This window comes from Aulonocara sp. 'chitande type north' Nkhata Bay, linkage group LG6, assembly GCF_057382095.1.
Source record: "Aulonocara sp. 'chitande type north' Nkhata Bay isolate Kocher_YH1m ecotype deep benthic linkage group LG6, A_spYH_male_GT1.1, whole genome shotgun sequence".
NCBI classification, from domain to species: Eukaryota; Metazoa; Chordata; class Actinopteri; order Cichliformes; family Cichlidae; genus Aulonocara; species Aulonocara sp. 'chitande type north' Nkhata Bay.
This window is the reverse complement of record NC_141349.1, coordinates 20,311,830-20,333,347: the sequence shown is the minus strand read 5'-3', so window position 1 is coordinate 20,333,347 and position 21,518 is coordinate 20,311,830. Positions and strand designations below refer to the sequence as shown.

Below are 21,518 nucleotides of genomic sequence, written 5' to 3'. Positions count from 1 at the left end.
CTCTTCTCTTTCCTCCCTCTCTTCCCCCAGTTACTGAGCAATACATGGAAGGATGTGTGCACAGCTATCTCCCCAGCTACAGACTCATCCCTGCTGTTACATAAGTGCCACGCAGAGGCTTACAAATCAGATTATAATAGCCATGGGCCACACTCTTAGAAAGGATGGAGGTTAGTGAAGCAACATGGCGGACCTATGGACTGCTGCTGGCAGTTTTGGAGAGAGATATGGCTGGCACCCTGTCGTGTCTGGGTGTTAGTCTACACTTGGTGTCTTACAGCTATTAAAAAAGGCCTCATGAGCCCTGCTTTTGTGTCCCGGTAGGTTGAGTGAGATTGTAGTCATCATTAGAACCAACAGTATTGCTGAATTTTGTCCCCACTAATACCTCACAAGGTCCTTGATGTTTAGCAGGATTACTATCATCCTAAAACGGCTGTGTCTGGAACAGCTAGCCCACCCACACGTCGTTTCTGAGTACTGCGATTTAAGAATAACGGAGGGATTTTCCTTGATTCCACGACAGCACAGGTCTACTAAATTGGGCGACATTACGCACTCACAGCTTCCTGGTGTTATGTCCTTAGAGATCCTGGTCAGCTGAGGTCAAAGTTTAGCAGCGTACTGCAGATTTCAGTTAAGGTGAATTCAGACAAATTGGTGAGTCAGAGCCCAAACTCGGAGCGTGGTGTTGCACGAGTTGCAAGACGATGAGAACATTGAGGCCTTGAGGGTATTTAGAGGTGAGAGAAAAAGCAGAACACGAGAGAGAAAAGGACGTGAGAGAAAAAAAGAAAAACCTCCTGGGCATTTTTATGTAGTTTTTTAAAAACATTTTTCTTTTTAATATTTTGTGAAGATTTGACAGTTCACTGTCGTATTCTCAGCTGACCTGAACATAGCCTTACCTCAGTGCTGTTTTTCACAACATAAAAGGAGGTAACGGACGAGGGAAAAAAGGTGATAAATGTACCAATTTAACCTTTGTACACACAAAATAAGAGTCGTGTGATGACTGTGTTGTTTTTACTCTGTAAAAATGTCTCCCACTATGGTGGGAAAAGGACAGCTCGGCGGCAGGTAACTGGATCAGGAGGGGAGGGATGTTTTAATTCTGACAGGAAGTGTATTGTCCAGCAGCAGGGGCTGTCCTGCTAATGGCTTCACTAATCACTCTTGTCATTTTTAATCTCCCTCTTCCACCCTGGGTGTATTTAAAGCAGGGGCCTCCGTGTGCCCAGCCTGGATTAGAATAGTGAGCAGGAAAGGAGGGGGGGAGGCATGGGAGGCAGCGGGGAGGAGAGTGGCATCAGCAGCACGCTCCTTGTGTGCCTCACATTATGTGCCATGTGACTAATGCTAATGCTAACAGCACTGTTTTAATACTGAATATACAAGTATGAAGAGGACAGGAGGATGGATGCACTTGGATTTACATTCATTTAGTCTAACAAGCAGGTACAAATGTAGATCTGCATCATAGACAAAGAGAACCTATAGGTCATTTAAATCAAATCTAAATTTATATCTTTTTATATTAAACCATGATCTCTGCAAGGCTTGTGGGATGTCAGCATTAAAAACCTCCGTGTATCCCATGGGTTTCTGTGTAATCGTATCCATACATGAAATCATTTGAAAAAAACAAACCTTTTTTGTAACAAAATATCGATTTCTGCTGTCCCTGTATCGATACATTATTAGCAAACAAAATATCACGATACTACACAGTATCGATTTTTTCCCCCACCCCTATTACATGCAGTCATATAGCTGTGTAAGCCATGTTAAATCTATTTATTGGTTTGTTTAATTTAGACCTGATATCAGGTAACATTCATTCGTGCCTCAGCGGCGCTTTCGGTTCAGTGGCACTTTGTAAATATTAGCATGCTGACAAACATAACTGAAATATGAAACATAGCATCAGTAACAGTGAATTTAGCTCTGTAGGTTTTTTTATAAAAGCAGAATTAAAATACCTTTAAAACATAAATGAAGCAAAATAAGTCTTAATAGGATTGTCCTTGCCCATAAAGTGAATTGTGATGTTGTTTTTCAGGACTTCCATAAGATCTCTTCAGTTTTGCTTTGGTGGTGGTGGTAGTGGTGGTGGTGTTTGGGGGGGGGTCTTTACTTTACTAATATAAAACTTTGTATTTAGCATGCAGACAACAAAAAAAAGCCATGTTTATTTCCACCCACTCTTTCTATTTATAGCATTTACAGTGAAAGGTAGAAGATAAAATAAATATAAAAGACTACTGACTTGTTTTTAAATGTCTTCTGTATTAAACTGCACTTTTCTTAATGGTAATATTTTGATATAATAAGCTGAACCACCTCAGAAGCAGATTTCCAAACTGTGAATCATAAAAACACAAATGCATGTGTAGAAATATGAAAATAACAGCCTGACTGTTTGCGCCGGTGCAGCTATGATGATATAGAATTGATCACAGTGTGCTCTGCAGTTAGCGAAGTAATCTAATCCTGGACTTCCTTTTAAAAGCAACAGCAGACACTTTCTGTGTCAGCGTCAGCTCAGTTTCATTGCAGCCTTTTAAGAGTATTAACTGAGCCTGTCCTACACAGGTGTGAAAGCCTGCTCTTTAAAGTCTCCTGTTGTATTTGCCTACTGGGTTTTTAGTAATCCCTGTGGGCAGGTCTCTTAATCAAAAAGCAAGCAGTGATGGCCTGCTGGTGAATCATTGTTGGCAAATAAATATATAAATGTGAGATTCAGCACCTGGTAAAGGTTTTATTCTGGCAACGGTGTTGAATAAATCCTTTTAAAGTCAGGAGAAAGGCGCTGTGGTTCTTGCTGCAAGCTTGACTGCAGGATCAATACAACTCTCATATCCTTCACTAAAAGCCAAGCTGAAGCCACCGGCCAGGTAGCCAAGCCCAGCGAGAGCCTGTGTGGGAGAAACACTTGTGCTTGTTTAGCTGAAAAGATAGAAAACATACATCCTACTAGCACTCGTCTTACAAGTCAGAGTTTGCATAAAGTAATGTGATATAATTTGTCATTAAAAGTAGCTGCTTTCCAGATTGTGTTACAGTAGAGGACGTTAACCTGCCAGGAGAGAAGGCGGACGGTGCTAGCACTGCTAAAATTGGTGACATACTGGGTATCTGCTACACCCCAACCTTCTTCCATACTGGAGGAGCCGATGATACCTGCAACAGGGGAATATCAGCACATTTGTATAGTTATTTCTAAAACTAGTGTTTTGAAACGGATGCAAGACATTTTTATTTTTTACTAGTTTACTGTTTTTTGGGTGGGGGGGTTGCTGTCATCACAGCAACATGGCAGTGCAGCCATTGGCATTGTTGCCCAATAGCGCAAACATGTGAATCTCCGGGTTTTGTTTTGACATTTCTCTGTGGAGCTGGCATGTCCTTTCCTCCAGCTACTCTGGCTTCCTCCCACAGTCCAGACGTGCAAGTTAGGTTAATTAAGGATTTTAAAGTTGGCAAACTCCTGGCAACCACCGATCGCTGGCAAGACCTCCTTGTGACTGAATATAACAAACGCTCACCAGCTAATCCTCGCGCTGTAGTGGAAAGAGTGCGACGTAAAGTAGAAATAGAACGTTCACCTTATAAGAAAAACTGCATCTTTGCTGCAAGCAAAACATTTCAAAATGGCCTCTGTGAGTAAGGCCTAAATTGGCCTTACTCACAGAGTAAGTTAGATAAAGTGCGTGCGGGCATAGAATAACGTGGAAAACAGAGAATGTTTATAATCAGAATACCAGTTTGTTCCATTCAGTTGCCGTATTTCACAGCTCACTGAGCTTATCTACCAATTTCTTCAGTACATGCTTTCCTCTGGTGGCAAATGCTCTGCAGTATAGGCTACTGCAATACATTCAATGCAAAATCTCCATAATAACAAATCTCATAAGCTACCACTTGCAAATACCACAGAATAGTGACCCCGGGCACCTTATAACAGCTGCAGGAGAAAACCTAAGATATAAGATAGCAACTGAAGAACCAATATGTTACTTATTACTTATTACTTGTTACTTATTTGTTTATTTATTTGGTAGTGTCCCCACAAGAAAGAAAAGGCATAAATAATTGTGAGTGTTAGTGCATTGCATGGCTAATGTGGCTAACATAATCATTAGCTTGATTGTAGATCAAAGCAGCCGATCAGAGGAGCTGCCTCTTATGATCTGTAAGCTAACAGCGGTTTTTCCATGATGAATCCATTCTCATCTCTGGAAATACTCTAGTTAGGTGAAAGGTGACACATGGGTAGAGTGTGCAGGTGGAAAGACATATGATCACTCGCTGTGACTGCTAGAAGGCCGTTAGTTTGAACTTTAGAAGCTGGGAGGGTAAAGTCCACTTTACGCCCAATCAAACTGGCATTTGTATCCTCACATACAGCTCTGTCTGGTAATGTCTTAAAAAGTTCAGGGGGTGGTGCATCTGTGAAATTGGCTCCTGAAAAGGGCAGAAACTCACTTGGATTTGAGCCTAAAGGAACTGAAACAATCGGTTTGAAACACAGACGTTGTAGAATGTAAGATTTTGAGCTGAAGCTTTTAAGATTTCATATTTCAGTGACTGGAATAAATTCCGTTTAAACCTGAGCAGGGTTTTAAATATGTTTTTACTGCTGATGTGAAGTGAAGTCATTGCCCCTGTCTGTCTAGAAAATCCTCCTCATCTGACAATATCACTCGTATCCCTGCCTTTTCTTTTAAAATCTGTACCTTCAATTTAAATTACACCTTAACTGACAGGGCAGGTTAGCTTGTGCAAAAAGACTTGTCACAATCTTAGCTGCGGATCTTATTCGCCTTGCACCGGTAATTTGTCTTGCAGCATGAAAAACAGACATCACACTTCAAAAAGAAAGTAATTTGGTAAAAATGATGATTAGCATGAACATAATTTAAAACACATAAATGCAAAAGCAAAAGAAAGAGCATGAGACGGTGGGTCCCGATGATTGGATTTACTTAATTACTTTTCATCAGAGTAAAATCTAGAACCTGAGAACTGAATCGATCTTATGAGTAAGGTGACCCGTTACATCATCATGCTCGGTTTTACTTTACTAAATCCTGTTATTTCCGCCAAAGTCTCTAAGAACGTAGACGCACTGTTAAAACATCCATATGGGAGCGTGTCAGGACATGCTGTCTGACTGTAGCGGTGACGTAACGGATCTTGAGACAGGGGAAGAAGAGGCTTTGGCAAGACCTCTGGGCTACTTTTCTCTCCCTATTTAGCATATTTAATCTAGTCTGATTTGCATTGTGTGGATGGCAGCCAGAGGAGAAAGAAATGGAGGGGGAGCATCTTTTTTTCTGGTTGGAGTCGGTGTTTTTTATTTTACCTCTTGTTCTGTGTGGTCTGCTGCTTTTGTGATGTCACTCCACCAATTTTAAATAATCCAACTATTATGGAGCGGATAACATTTTGTACAGACAGACAGTCCCTAGAAGATTAATCCTAGTAACTTTGATCCGTTGATCTTTGCTCTACACCACCATGAGAAAGAAATCTTCTGTTCAAAGTGAAAGGTCGTAAGGTTCAAATGACCTTTGGAGCATCATCAGGTCATAATTTTAATCTCTCAAAAAGAAATTATTGGAGTGATTACTGCAAGGTTGTGTCAGTTCTGCCCTGAAAAACCAAAACAGGCTTTTTACTGCTTGTTAGCGAATTTATGTAGCATATTCATGCTAGCATAGTAATTATAATTTTGTTAATGTGTTGAGACTGTGCCAGACACGACTGGACAGTCTTCATAAATTTTACCTCCTTTCCATTTGTTTGATCATTCTGATGTTTATTTTACTGCTTAACCATACTGCCATTTTTTAAGTAACAGGAAGAAATTTATTGATAATTGTGGTAGATCTATTTCTTTGTTTTTACCATCACCTGTTAAAAATACGTAGGGCCTTAGTCATAAAGGCCCGGAGACCAATCATGGGGGGGAAATTAGTATTCCTCAGCTGGGTGCGAGTGGTTCCTGGAGGTTGCTGGCTAAAGCTCCTGGTCAGTGCCCCTGTTAACCACCAGTTGCTAAGGAGAAGTGTTTATTCTGTGACCAGTTGGTGAGTGGTTACTGGCAGCTGCTAGTGTGAAGTTGACTGGATACAGTGCTGCCCAGAAAAACCTCCTTATGATTGCTTTGGTCACTAGCAGGTTGCCACAGTCTCCAGTAGTTGGCATGGAAAAAAGACTCACAGAAAGTTGTTTATTACTGCTGCAACCAGCGCATTTCTAAAAGTACAACATTTATTTTTTAATTAAACTCCCCCCGTTTCCAGATTGTGTCACACTTTATCAAGTTTCACTGCAGTTCGGAGAGTAAAAAGCGAGTCGGCATCTTCCATGCAAACTACTGGCAAGTGTAGAAATTTGCTGGAAACCAAAGCAAACACAAGGAGGTTTCTGGTGCGGCAGCCTCTTTGCAATCTCACCAACTGATTAGGTAATACCCATTTTTCCCTAGCAACCAGGCACGCTAGGGGGTCACCAATAGGTCTCTAGGTCTAATCACAAGGTCTTTGGGTCTCATCTTGTATCTTGAAGTTGAATGAGTGTATATATGAGCAGGATCTCAGGTCATGTTTTAAAACATGTTTATGGTCCTATGTGAAGCTTAATCACGTGCTATGTAGACAGTAAACGCAGACTGAGAAATGACTTTTCATTGAAGCTGGAGGCGGCTTGTGTCTCATATTGTTGAAAAAGAAACATTGTTTGCATATTAATAGATTCTTTTCAATCAGGGTCAAGGCAAAAATTATCACACAGTACAGTATATTTATTTATTTATTTAAATTTGAAGTAGTCTATAGAATAAGGCTCTGCAGTGTGGTAAAACAAAAAAAAAAACCTGGCAAAAGATATGCAGTGGAAACTGTATCTGTGCTTTGCTTCTCCATCTGTTGGGACCACAAAGCAGCCTCGTGTCCGTGTGCTTGCGTAAATCAGCACTGCGTCTCTCTGACGTCACAGGTTGCGTGTCACCTACTACGACACTACTGTTATTACCCAGCAGCCAACCGTGCATTTTACAGTTCTGTGAATGGGTCACGTCACACTGCCACCACTGCTGCTCAGTTCCCCTTGGTGTCTCCTTTCCCTGCAGGGGGGGGTGGAAGAGAAGAGTAGGAGGGCTGAGAGACAGTGATGGGTGGAGGAAAAGCGTAGGGTTAGTTGTTGGATGAGTGACTGATTGGAGGGATAAAAAGAAAGTGACATCGCCGTTTACCCCGGGGAGGTTTTAGATTGTCGGTTTCCTGACCATTAGGTGAGGTCGTTGGCATGCGACACATTTACTTAATGTGTAGTAAGTCACTGGGAGTAGCTGGATCAATCTTCACTCCCTGTCTCGTGACTGGCTGTGACTTTCTATATATAGTCTCTAACATGAGGGAAAGCTTGCGCACATCTTCCCTCCATCAATGCACTTAAGTGCCGTCTCCTCGTCTTGCAGCCATCAAAGCACAATAGTGACTGACTTTGCTCTCCACTTTCAAAGTGTCTGGGGGGGATTCATCGTACACTGACAGCAGCCAATGCTGTGCTGGGCAGCAGCAAGCACAGCAACGCTGCTCCACTTACTCAAAACAGCCACCAAGAGCTCATTCTTATTCCGTCAGTTTCTCATGCAGATCCCCAGACGCTGCTTCACTTTGTTGTTATTCATCCATTTCTGTTGGCTCTTACTTTCTAGCCTCCCTTAATCTTTAAGTCAAATAAGTCAATAGTTATTGGATACATGCAGGTTCATAGGGAGAAAATTACATAGGGCTGAAATTACATCTAGTTTGCCCAACCCAAAGTCACAAGGCTTGTTCTGTCCTGATGGGCAAATAGTGTTTAAATTCTCACGTAATTTTACAGGTGATGATCTGGTTAAAGGGATTTTTAAAGGACACTGCACATTTCTTTCTTTAACACCAACACAAATAACAGTTTTCATGTTGAATTGATGGGAACAAATTGAAGTGAATGAATTATATAGGTTTTATATTTAATGTGACAAGGCTCTTCTACATTGCAAGTCATTCCTTGTAGTTGTGTACATTATTAAGCTTTATGGGTCACATCCGCATCCAGAAAAGCAGTTGTGTAAGAGAGCATGTATACTTTGCTGTATAGTGTAAAGCTGTTTATTATATTCACTGTCTTTACTTGTGTATGAATCCTGAGTGTTAAACAGAATACTGCTTTCTGCTTAATCTCCCACAATTTGCAGTGTTTTGCTACAGTTCATAATAACACCCTCCGCATTGTAGTGAAAAATCGAGCGTCAGTTCTGTAGACAGCAGGTGAGAAACGCGAAAGAGACATTTCAGCCTGTAAATGCAAGATTATGGAAAACCCAGCAAAACTTTCCTCGCTCATGCCAAACCTGGGGCGGATGGGAAGAGTAATAATCATCTAATTCTCTCTGTGGTGAAAGAATAATGGGCAAAATCCTGTAGAGGCACCAAACCTGTGACTGGACCATTATGCACAGCTGTTATTCTGTGCTAATTATTTTTGAGCTGACACTCCAACTAGATCTTGATTAAAAATGAAAAAGAAAACTCTTTGATTTTGTCCCAATCTTTGTCAGTTTTATCAGCTGAGACACGTCAGCATGTGCTCAGAGTCAAGCACATGTAGATGTGGGCTCGTATTTTTTTAAATAATTCTACATAAAACACGGCCTGTCTTTGTTTTCCTTTTGTAATCGGTCAGCTCGCTGCATTCGTGCGTCTGGGAACGCGCAGCAATCACATGCACTTGCCTATATATAACACCCCAGGTGTAAAGTAGTTCAGGATGTAATTAGCCGGCCTGTTTGATCGGCAGCAGTGCCACTACAGCTGTGACTCATGAGCGAATGCACGAACCACATATAAATTACTCCAGCTTCTTTTTTTCCCCACATTTGAAAAACACACTCATCCATTTTATTGGATTGTTTTGTTCCTGATCCCTTTCAGTCTTTGATCCTGAGGTCTGGCAGGAGAAAGAATTTGTTGCGTGATTAAGAACAGGAAGTTACACACACCTGATAAGCCAGGCATGGGCAGGTACCTGTCACCAGCTGAAGGAGAATTTCATGCTGAGGGAAAATTAATGACAGGAAATGTATCTGGCTGCTGGATTTCATATGTGTCTGTGTGTGTATGTAGCTGTCAGAATATTGAGCTCTTTCACTAGTGAGATCATAAAAGACTTTGCTACGATGACTCATAAAGCACCAATCTTCAGAAAGTCTTACACTGCATAAACTGCTGCCACAGGCTTAGCCTTATAAACCTGCCGACTCTGTCTGTCACAGATCATCCCTCTGCATCACTCCCCACCACCAGCAGGGAAAAACACGTCTCACTTTTGCTCGCATAATAAGAGATAATTCAGCTCCTCGCAGTCCACATCACTAAAGATGTGATCAGCACAGGATACGCAAGCGTGGTGGGGTACAGCGTTGTTCCCGCTCAAGGAAAGATTTCATCGACTGACCTTAGCTTTCATGATTTCTTCAGTCACGCATCATGACATTCCCTGAAAGCATTTTTCCTCCCTCAGTCCATCCTCTGAGGGCTGTGTCTGGCCTCGTTGTGTCAGACTGCTGCCCCCTCAAGGCGCCCGGACGCATCACAGATCGGTCCCGATGGTGGCAGAGCTGGAAATGTTAGAGCGAGGGGACGGGAGTTATTTCTGTATTTATAGCTCGTGCCATGTCTGAGGCTATAAATGCAAACGCTTGCAGCTTGTTGGGCACCCGTACTTATTTTATCTCTATCAGCAGACATAATGAGACATGATGGTGAATTTCGTCAACACTAAACCTGAACTTTAAAAGCAGGAGCTAACCAGAAGCCTTTTTATTCTAATCAGACTTGAAGGCTTTTACATGCTCTAAACTATCCACGGGTATGAGTTTACCTGGGGGACTCCGATATAACCCAAAAGATGTTTTCCCTCAAATTTAGCTAATTTGCTTCTTCTTTGATGAATGATGAATCTTCATTTTAAGCTTGCACTTATGAGAAACCTTTTATTATCTGTGCCTGTACTTTGCTCAGGGCTTTTTTCATATTGTTCAGATTCAGTTATTTAACGTCATCACTGAGAATCACAGAAATTTCTTCGACCTCTTGCACTTGCAGCATTTCACCTTTTCATGATTTGCCGGCCTGATAATTCTTTTTTTTTTTTTTTTTTTGGTTTGTTTGTTTTGCAGAGAGTGAGCGAGAAGGTCGGAGGAGCAGAAGGAACAAAGCTTGATGATGACTTCACTGAAATGGAAAAGGCACGACTGCACTCACACGTTCACATTATCACCTTGTTGTTCAATAATTTCCAGAAATTATTGCTGTGTCACTGGATTATCAAAACTTTGTTGGACTAACATGGACCATTTAAAGAGAACGTTGGTCAAGAATCCACTGATTTCGTTTTCGTACGCTGACGTTACTGTAAAAACTCTAAAGTTGTGGAGACATGTTTCACACATATTTGCACCAACGCTGAATTTAAACTAAAAAGCTGCAAGAGAAGTGTGCTTGAAAAGGTCTAATACCTTTGGGATGTTGCACCCACTTTACAGCTCCATGTTACACCTATGAGCAGAGCATGGATGTGTGTTAGTACTTGTTTGCGATGTGAGCTATCTGATATCCTCGTGTAATAATGTTGTTGCAGCTTGTCATTTCTTACCTGTAATTTCTTTCTTTGCCTTGTGTATCTCCTTCCACGTTGTGGTGTGCAGAGGGTGGACACCACAGCTCGAGCGGTGATGGACATCATCACAAAGACCACTGAGTATCTGCAGCCTAACCCAGGTAACATGATGGTTATCCCACAAACTTCAGGATTGGTTTTTGGTGTTGCTGGCTGACCTTTACCTGTGTTACCACTTTTCCAGTGTTATTTCATTCACTAATGGTTAATCCAAAATGCTTATTAGCCTTAATTTCTTCTTGTATTTTGCAACATTAATCTGCAAATTAAACTTCCTGTAAACAATAAACTCATTTTAGCCATTTTAATTACATTTTAGGCTTGTGGATCATGACTGCAGATTTAATTCCTTCAAACGTGAATCCCAGAAGCATTGGATTTCATTAGTTTTCTGTCTCTTTAGCCACAAGAGCAAAGATGAGCATGATGAACTCCATGTCACGCATCCGAGGCCAAGAGAAGGGGCCGGGCTATACCCAGACTGAGGTCATCCTGGGGGAGGCCATGCAGAAGTTTGGCAGGGAGCTCGGAGAGGAGTCAAACTTTGGTGAGCTGCAGCACATTAAAAGCTGGTCACAGAAAGTCTGACAAACACTTTTCTTACAGACTCTGCAAGAACAAAGCAGAACGATTTTATTCCTTCAAGTACGCAGGAAAGAAATATCATGAAAAATGTATGAGTCTGTTTTCCAGCCAAGATCCACAGCAGAGTGCCTTTTTCATGACTGAACATTAAGATGTTTTTCAAAGAGAAGCACCTGTTTTGAAAATCTGCTGTAGGCTCTAACGAGAGAGTTACACTTAAAATCCCCACATTTTTCTGCATCATACACTGAAATCAAAACACGTGTTCACATGTTATGTGGCGACTAAATACAAAATGTGTGTTGTTTTTGTAGGTCTTGCGCTGATTGATGTTGGAGAAGCCATGCGTGAGCTTGGAGAGGTTAAGGATGCTCTGGACATGGAGGTGAAGCAGAACTTTGTGGATCCTCTGCAGAACCTTCACGACAAAGATCTCAGGGAGATCCAGGTACTCTGACACTGCGGCATGGTGGGGGTGGGGGACTAATGAAAATCATCTCTGGGTCGGGAATTCATATCACCTGTCTGGTTTTTCTCGTTTCAGCACCACCTGAAGAAACTGGAAGGTCGACGTCTAGACTTTGATTATAAAAAGAAACGTCAGGGCAAATTGACGGATGACGAACTCAAACAAGCGCTTGAGAAATTCGATGATTCCAAGGAGGTCGCTGAGCAGAGCATGTTCCACCTGTTGGAGAGTGATGTAAGCACTATGCACTTCCCCAAATTCATCAGCACACATGACATATGTGAACCTCTGAACATGTCTGAGAGTGAATCCCGGTTAGATTTTAGATTTTACCTGGTGGGCTTCACATTAAGTCCTCAATCGTTTTGGCCTAAAGAAAAAATATAAAAAGATTCCTGAAAGATGAGTTTTACAGTCAAAAATACAAAATAAGTTCATTGGATTTGTATGAAACTTTGGTGATAAAGGTTTAAAGTAGAAACACATCAGCCTGTTGTATGGATGTGTAGCAGATCTTGTGCTTCTTCTCTGTGCATCAACAGATTGAACAGGTGAGCCAGCTGGCTGCATTGGTTCACGCTCAGGTGGAGTATCACACCCGAGCTGCCGAGATCCTCACACAGCTGACCAGTAAGATCGATGAACGGTCAGTACTGACATTTCACTTTCCCGCTGGGTCTTCTCATGATTTACATGTTTGAAGTGTTATTTAGTGATGCAGCAAAGCCAGAGAAACAGAATCTCTGAGGGATTATTTGGCTTTTTCTAGGATAAAGGATACTTCCACCAAACCAAGGAAAGAGTTTGTCCCAAAACCGCGCACATCTATGGACTTCTCCATCAATTTGAGCCAAAATGGAGGTGTCCACAGTGCTCGCTCTCCAGGTGAGAACTAGAATACAAACTTACTGTTCAGGAAGATGCCCAGAAACTAGTCCTTGTACTATATGTATACTTTCATCTCAATTTTGAGAATCTCGTGAGTCTAATTTTGTTTTCAAGGATAGTTTCTGGGCTACTTTCAAAACTTATTTTTTTCCCTTCATTTAACCTTTCTCCGTTTTTCATTTTCACTATAAATTCTCAAATAAAAAACAACACTAACACAGATGTAACAGATTAACTGATAAAACCTTACTCATACCTTTCGCTGATGAATATTTGACTTTGTTCAAATTTTAGGCCACTTACAATCATGTGGAAAACAGAGTTTCACAGGACTGCAGCATCATAAGCAAAAAACTATATACATCATCAACCCACCTTTATTCACAGCTCTCTGAAAGTCCCACAACAGCATTTCAGTCAGGTTCAGGTCTGGACTGGGCCATTGCAACACTATGCCGCTATTTTTTTCCTTTCTTCTGGAAACCCTTACAAGCAAGCCAGACTTTAGTCCAGTCTTCAGTTGTTCAGTTTTGGGGCCTGCAGAGTCTGAGATGTAGCTCTTGGGGTTTTTGCAGTTTCTCTGAGCATCGGCATGAATTCTCTGGGATGTCCACTCCTGGAAAGATTGTGGCATTGTGTTAACAAACACCCAAATGCTCCAGATCAGCAAACTGCCAGAACTTCTGCTTTTATAGTGGTGGTGGTCCCACTTGGTGACGATCGGTTAAGGAAGTACATTTGATTAGCGTCTGACTGCTACTTATCCTCCTAATTCCTATGGAAGCAGTATGTCTGCACTGTATCTCTGCACAGAGTCCTGTGCAAACGTTCTTTTTGCTGCAGTCAGGTCTGATTGTAGACCCTTAAATGTACTTGGCAGCATCGCTCTATATTGGCACCCACCTGCCCTTTCACATGCATGTGTGTAAAAAAGCCTGGGGTGTGTGGAGAGCAAATGTCTCTGCCCTTTCGTGCGCATACATGGAAATTCAAAGGAGGGAGAGCAACAGCAGGCCTTCATCCCCAGGGTACAGATCAAACCAGACATCAGTGTCAAGAATTATGAAATTGATAAGTCAGACAGGAACTGTTCTTGGATTGTGGGCAGAGCTTGACTTTATGACCTGCTTGCAGTAACGCTCTGCTCGATATATTTCACAATAAAAGGCTCCCGGAAAAGAATACATCTTCATCGCTCCCATTTAAGCTATTTACTATGAAATATAATATACGCAGGATTCTGCTTTTAACAGCAAAGAGGCACAGTAACAACATCAAAGAACGCATGAAAAATGGAGTAGATCTGCTATCAAGATAAAAGAAAATATGCACAATACACAAACAGTTCCATATTTTGTAACTATTTAAACCAGCAGTTCAAACAGCAGAAGAACAATATGATATTTTTTTTTGCTTTTAAATGGCAGCAGCCAATAAAGGAAGTGAAATATATTTGAGAATTTACAGTGCATCTTTTGGTTTCCTAATTTTATCTTTTCCCCTACTGTTTATTTACAGTTTTTAACATGAACTGATCAGAATATTCATCAACAAATGAGAACCAATGAATCCAACTCTGCACTCTTCTCTTTCCCATTATGATTTTTTTTTTTAAATTCTTGTAGGTTCGAGGTCTCCAGGTGAGCCAGGTTAAACTTGTGCTTTTTTTTCTACCTTTGTGTGATCATCAGTTCATCATCACCCGTCTTCATTTACACTGGAAACTCAGAACTACTACTTCTTATTTCCTGCACCCCTTCCTTATGTTGTTTCCCTTTTCCATCTCTGCAGCAAGGTCTCCAGGTGAGACAACAGTGAATCCAGGAGAGATACCACAGTATCTCTTCTTCTTTTTTTGCTTTGTTATACATCTTTTGTTTTTAATTAATATTTTTTTGTGTGGGAGAAACTTGTCAGTTTTAAGTGGATGAAACAAACAGCAGAAAATCACGTGCCGTCCACTTGCCTAACAAAGATTTCTCAACAATGACTTAAAGAACCGCTTTGACAGACGAGCATTTGCTGTGTCTGTTTCGTTCTTTTGTGAATTTTCTGACTTATTTTATTTCCCCCACTCTTTCTTTGTCTGTCTGCTTCTCTCATAGCCTGTAGATAAAAGATGGACACAGTTTTAGGGTTTCATACTTGCATGTTTTTTCCCTCTAATGGCCAGCAGGGGGCAACTCTTCAGTTTGCTAAAAGGAGCCCAGTTTTGTAAAATGTATTTCTCACTTCAACCATTTTTCTAATGGCTTTATAGTCAAAGCCTTTAGTTTAAAGTCACTAGCAGGGTATACTGGGATCGCGTCCTGGTTCTCTTGCTTGTTATGTTTTTCAAAACACAGATGTTGCACAGAGGTTGATGTTGTAAGGGGTTATGTCCATCTTTTGTCTACAGTCTATGGCCTTTCCACCTCTTTTCAAATTGTTGTTTTTCTTCCTGCTCTCTTGTCTACTGACTCGTCATCGCTGTGATCACTGTAATTCCATCAGTTCATCATTTCTCCATCTGAAGATTTGAGTGATAAAATTCTCATCGCACACCCTTCTTCTTTTTCTTTCTCCTTTGCAGCAAGATCTCCAGGTGAGCAAGAGTGACTTGGGAAGAGATGCCACATCTCGCTATCACTCTTATTTTTATCCTTCCATAAATGGACTTTTGAATAAGTGTATTCTTGTTTTTTCATTAATTTTTTTGTTTTTGTTTGTTTGATTGCAGTGCTAACCCCCGTTTGTTCTCTTTTTTTGAGCTCTTTTTTTCTTTAAAGAGTAATCTGACATTTTTGGAAATGTTCTTGATTGAGTATTTGCTTAGCCTTACATAAGAACATCCCTGTCTGGACACTAAATATAAAGCTATAGCCAACCAACTGACAGACCTGGGCCCTGTGCTTCGTACGTCGCTTACTACATCCAAGATCAAATGAAACATCCAAGATCAAATCATCGCGCTAACCGTGAGCGCGCTAATCCGGTTCCCCGAACACACCTGCTGTTGACGATTAGTACAGCTGGATGAAGTAATGTGCGATCGCTGGGTGTCGTAAAAGGGGATACGCATCGATAGCAGAAACAGTGATCGGCAACCCGCTGATTGGTTGGCGAAAATGTCGAAGGAGCGCGCTCGGTATTTTTCGGCAGCAGAGCAAGAACTCTTGAGTGAGGGATTTCAGGAGTTTCAGAGTTTAATTAAAACGCAAGGGAACACTGCAAAGGCTGCAAAAGCAAGGAGAGAGGGCTGGCAGAAAGTTGCTGACAAATCAAACTCGTAAGTAATCCAATAATAACAATAATAATGGAGTGGATTTATATAGCGCTTTTCAAGGCACCCAAAGCGCTTTACAATGCCACTATTCATTCACTCTCACATTCACACACTGGTGGAGGCAGCTACAGTTGTAGCCACAGCTGCCCTGGGGCAGACTGACAGAAGCCAGGCTGCCATATTGCGCCATCGGCCCCTCTGGCCAACACCAGTAGGCGGTAGGGTAGATTTATCATATCACACCATATTATCCAATATTATATTACATTATATTATATTATAATATGTTATATTATATCCCCTTTCACATTAGAGCCACAACAGGACCCACTAGAACATGGGAACAAGTAAAAGTGAAATATAAGAATATTCTACAGAATGGTAATATTTATCACTTATATTGCTTGTCGTCTCTTGGAAAGAGACCCTGGAATACTCTGTTTGTTTGTTCATAACAGCAACCAAGAAAAGGGCAGAGCAAAAAAAAAGACAGGTGGTGGTCCTGCACCCCCTCGTCAACAAGTTGGTTAAGTGAATAATACCCTCGCGGGAAAATCGATATCTCTCTATGAGCACACTGTCGCGCTGAGCTAAAGGATCCTGTCTATCCCGCAATATACGCTGAATTCTGAAAACTCTCCTTATCAATCTTGCACCTTCCGCAATGGGCTGCTCGCGTAAACGGACAGGACATGGCTGCGACAGGCTTCCCAAATCCACCTTCGCTTTTATAGCCGTGGTCTCTCATCTTGATTACACAAAGTAATTTGCAATTGCTACTCTGAAATATGAATTACATCTGTAATAATCACATACATGTCATAGAATGTTAATAGTACATTTCCCTTTTTTAGGAAATGACCTGTATGTATCTGTGTGAAATCAATAAAAGGATCAAGTGCTGCATTATCTTTAGTTACATTGATGTTATTTATTTATGGTGAAACAGTGGTGGAATATCGCTGTTGCTTTCGTATGAATGACGCGGACATACCTGCGTGGCCGCGATCTAATCCTGTTTACATAAAGTAAACCTGCTCCCCAGCAGGTTTACGCTTACGGCTCTGTTGCTATGACAGCAAGTCCCGGATGGGCTTCGGGGAACCGAACGATCCAGGATCACGCGAAATCGTCAACAATCTAATCCAGCTAACTCACTTAGCGCGGTACGAAGCACAGGCCCCTGGGTAGCAGCTCATCTTAACAAATTTCACCTGCTGGCACCTGTAAACCTCACTAATATTCTTTTACGAGAGTTAATATTAACTTTTTGGAGGTCCTTGTAAACTGCTCAGAGCCAGATAAAACAGATTAAATAATAACACCTTCAACAAATGATGTATTCAGATTCAGAAGACTTTATTTATATCAGGAAAGTGTTTACAGAGGTCAAGCCAGAAACCTGTTTTCCCATAAACCTCAATAGGGCTTTTCGCAACCACAGCTATCGCCATCTGGTGGCCTTGCAATAGAATGCAGATAAAAAGGACTTCCTGGCTTCGTTCTTCCAACCCTCTGTGGGCCAACTCTTCTTTTAATGTGCTGTTGTCAGATTTTAGTGAGCTCATTACTGTCCCCCTGAGGTTGGAGGCTCAAGGCTGTATAACACTCACTTGTATGTTGCACCTGCACAGGGAAACGATGAGCCAGTTACACGGTCAAAAACAGATGTTAAGAAATGCCACACAGGCTATAACACAACAACTCTGAACGCTACGCCATAAGGACATTTCCTAAAATATTAAACTGCTCTTTGAAACGCTAATTATATTCGCGGCTACTGATGCTTTGTGTCTCTTTTGCTTTGTCTCCTGCTCTCTTTCCCTCTTTTAGCCAGGTCTCCAGGTGAGCCTTTCACAAGCTTTTCTTGTGGTTATTCTGCTTGTAATCAATGTGTGGAGTCTCATCTCCTTCGCCTGCCTCTCCTAACTCTACTTTTATTTGTTTATCTCTCCGAACCGCTCTCTTCCTCTTCTCCAGCCCCCATGGACCAGCCCTGCTGTCGTGCGCTGTACGATTTTGACCCTGAGAACGAAGGTGAGCTAGGCTTCAAGGAGGGCGATATCATCACCCTTACCAATAAGATTGATGACAACTGGTACGAGGGGATGCTGCAGGGCAACTCGGGCTTCTTTCCCATCAACTACGTGGATATCCTGGTGCCGCTGCCCCACTAGGATGTCTCGGCAGTGTCCGAAGCTGCGACACGATAAATCCTGGCCTCCAGTTCCTCCTCCAAGTATTCCCAGTAACCTTTTCCTAAACATTCCTACTTATCCACCTGCACTCCGCTTTAAAGGAGTCAAAACGGCAACGAAACAATAACCAATGAAGATGTGAGTGAGAGTGATGATAACTTAAAGGAAGCACTCTTAAAGAAAGCGAGGGGAGGGGAAAAAAAGAAAACAGCATTTATAGTCTTGTTTCCCCCTTATCCCACGAGTCACCTTCAGGCTTCCGTAGTCATTTTATCCGTTTCCATCCCAGCTTTTGTCTCGCTTTAGGTTGGCTGTCAGTCCGTCACAAGCTTCTCAGCGCAGGCTTGCAAAATCACACTCTGTATCTCTGTGTTTCGTGAAAACCTTTGCAGTAGATAGAAACTCTTTTTTTCCTCAAACTACCACTACAAAATAATCTGTAGTTCCAGCATGTTTTCAACTGGTTTCATGTTTTTTAAAAAAAATGTTTAACTAACTGAATATTTTTGTTTTCAATTTTCCTTTTTTCGACAGTCGTTGCCTCTTTTGACAGTTCTGGGTGAAACTATGTTCCTGTCATGTCCTAAAAAGAATCAGTTTAAATGAGTTTAGACAAAACTAAAGAGATTCATCAAGTAACACAGTATTTTAATGGTTTTTTTTTGTGCATGTGTTGTAACATATTGGTCATATGTTATACCAAAGTTACTTGTAAAACCTGAATGAAAATGAAACTCCAGCAGGAAGGTATCAGAAAGTCTGTTTGATGGGAACAGGTTTAAGCTTGCAACCTGGAGTTCTTTGGTATTCTAGGTGACGCTTTATTAAGTATGTGACACATACCCGAGCCAGTGATTAGTGAAGTGATGACATGATTTTCTAAAAACAGTGAAGTTTAAATTGTTTTGAAGTGATGTAAAGAAAAACTCCGGTGCGCAGGTCTCAGTCCACCGACATGTATTTTATCAGCAGTGTGAAACATGGTTGATGTGTTGTGATATAATGATGTATAAATCTTAACACTTGAGGAAACCATATAATTGTGCAGCTGAAGAAGGCGTAGCTCTTCTTCCTGCATCCCTTACTAGTCCAAGTAGTGTTCTGTAGTTTAGCTTCTGTAAGCCACTGATGATACTAGGCAGGAGTGTTTTAAGGAAAGAGTCCAATGATAGCTTGTTCCTCTTTTTTTTTGTCTTGGTGGAAATTTTATATATCGGTTAAAATTATGCAAACACAAATAGCTTTTTCTTCACGGTTATACAACCGTATAAACCATACCCCTCTCCCCCCTTTTCCACGTCATGCCCGAGCTTAGAAAAACTAGATGTTGTTGTAGATGTCCAATTTTTTCCAACCTGCGATATGCTCGTATGCAGTATTATGTGAGATCGTTTCCCCATCTTTTGGTGATCTACCGATAACCAAGAACTCATATCGACCCAGTCGGGAGCTGTAGTGCACGTTTTATCACTGAGGTTTTCTTTTCTGCAGAACAGCCTGTGCAGCAGCACTGACTGTTTTTATTCAATTATTTATTTATTTTCACCCATCTTGTAGAAATGTTGCGCGTGTATTTTGGGGGCGGGCGGTTTATTTGGGTTTGCATACTCTTCAAGTAATGCACAGGGATGGGGCTGCAGAGAACCTCTGATGCTGAGGTTTTAACATCTACTGTCTCTGACAGTGTTCAACGTTAAAACAAACATGGACCAATTCACTATGTTCAGCAGATCTATATGGAAAAGAAAACCTATAAGAATGTTTAACGTATTCGTCTTATAAGACATACTATGCTTATGACAGTGGACCTTTCACACGTTTCTCATACAAAATGTTTGCTTGAATTATATTTATTTATTTCAGTTAATCTATGCTTGTATGAGAAACATGCACTGGGGGCGGGGGGGACTAAGAGTAAGAAACAGCGTAAGACATCTTTATGAGACACAGGATAAATGTAAAACATAAACATTTACTATTTTTTTCTTTGTGTGGAAAATTACAATAAATGATGCAAAATCAGCCGATAACCCATATTTAGTGTATTCTTTTCTTCCAAAGGGAAGCACAATGTTAACAGATGGTATATTTTGTTGGCTGGAGTCTAGCGATACAGTTTTAAAGAGGTATTTATTCTTTTTTTTTTTAAGACGTAACAAATTCTTCCTTCTTTTTGTCGTTCACGTTTTTAACAATCGTGTGTATCTTTGCCCTCAATGAGGACTGTACAGCTTTTTGTGTTTTGTTTTCACCTCGTGTGTGCGTGTGTGTGTGTGTGTAGTCGTGCATCTACAGTAACGTATCTTATTTTTGTAATTGTGACAGAAGTATACACATACTCTATAGATGTATATATAGTATCTAACCCAGAAGCAATGTGACAGGAGGGATTATGTGCTGCACATGATTGTCTTTGGATTGTTTTTTTGTTTTTTGTTGTTTTGGGTTTGTTTGTTTTTTTGGGGGGGGGGGGGTCTGTTTTTTTTTTTCTTCTTCTGTTCTTGTTTTGTTTTTTTCCTGCACTGGATTCTAAAACTGTACGCTTGATGTAAAGAAAAAAAATGTGTAATTCAGTTCAAATCAGTGTAATTTATTCAAATAAATGCCAAGAAATGGTTATTGGCCTGATGATTTTCCCTTCACAAAACAATCTTTTTGTCCACATCTACACTAAACCTAAGCTCAGTGTGGGCTCATGTAACACGAGCTATTTTACCTCGCTACACCTCTCTGTTATTGTCAGTACACAAGGAAGCGGGGTGGCGACTTAGCTCTGCAAATACAAGAAGGTTGATGCATTATTCATTTTCCTGCTGGATTCTTTCATGATGCGCTGTGAGAAGCGGGGGGTGAAATGGGTCAGGTATGAGAATCTTCTTTTGTGTTTTCAAGACGGCTGAAATATTTAAATAACCCTGTTGGTGTAAGGTCATCAAAAGCATGACTGCAGCTTCAAGCATCTTAAAGGCTCCAAAAGATATTAAACACACTGCAAGCATGTGTAAGCTGGGATATACAAAGCAAACTTTTTTAACCCATACAAACAAGGAATTATGTTGTAGAGCAGCCGCTATCAGCAGTACTGGAAAGTAAGTAAATTTGTTCAAGCTTTCAACTTAACTAAATACTTCAACATCGCACTCTCGTAATAATGCTTTTCTCCTGTAATTTAAGTGGATATAAATAAATTTATTTAATTTATTTCAGTTTTTTACCTATTAAAAACACATAACTGGAGTGTAAATTATACAATATTACACATTAAAAAGCCAGCAGTATATTAAGTGGTTAGAAATAGCACTTAGTCCATTTACCATTTCAAATGCTTACATACACAGTAATGTAAGCATTACTGGAGCACACACTAGAACTACAACTG

At 40.9% G+C, this 21,518-nt stretch overlaps 1 protein-coding gene across 2 annotated transcripts in view; it reads left to right on the top strand.

Annotated features, from left to right (window-relative positions):
* The window catches only part of sh3gl2a (SH3 domain containing GRB2 like 2a, endophilin A1), a 38,845-nt gene extending 18,089 nt beyond the window's left edge, over window positions 1-20,756 (top strand). The window contains exons 2-10 of one of the 2 annotated variants that reach the window (XM_086295500.1): window positions 10,235-10,303; window positions 10,763-10,835; window positions 11,138-11,281; window positions 11,634-11,767; window positions 11,864-12,022; window positions 12,331-12,434; window positions 12,558-12,673; window positions 14,302-14,316; window positions 15,249-17,785. In XM_086295500.1, coding sequence (XP_086151626.1) covers window positions 10,235-10,303; window positions 10,763-10,835; window positions 11,138-11,281; window positions 11,634-11,767; window positions 11,864-12,022; window positions 12,331-12,434; window positions 12,558-12,673; window positions 14,302-14,316; window positions 15,249-15,274 — 840 coding nt within the window. In that variant the 3' untranslated portion in view covers window positions 15,275-17,785. Of the gene's footprint in view, window positions 1-10,234; window positions 10,304-10,762; window positions 10,836-11,137; window positions 11,282-11,633; window positions 11,768-11,863; window positions 12,023-12,330; window positions 12,435-12,557; window positions 12,674-14,301; window positions 14,317-15,248; window positions 17,786-17,921 lie in introns of those variants that run through there. The other variant, XM_086295499.1, reaches the window with a different exon arrangement.
* The last annotated feature ends 762 nt before the right edge of the window (window positions 20,757-21,518 follow it).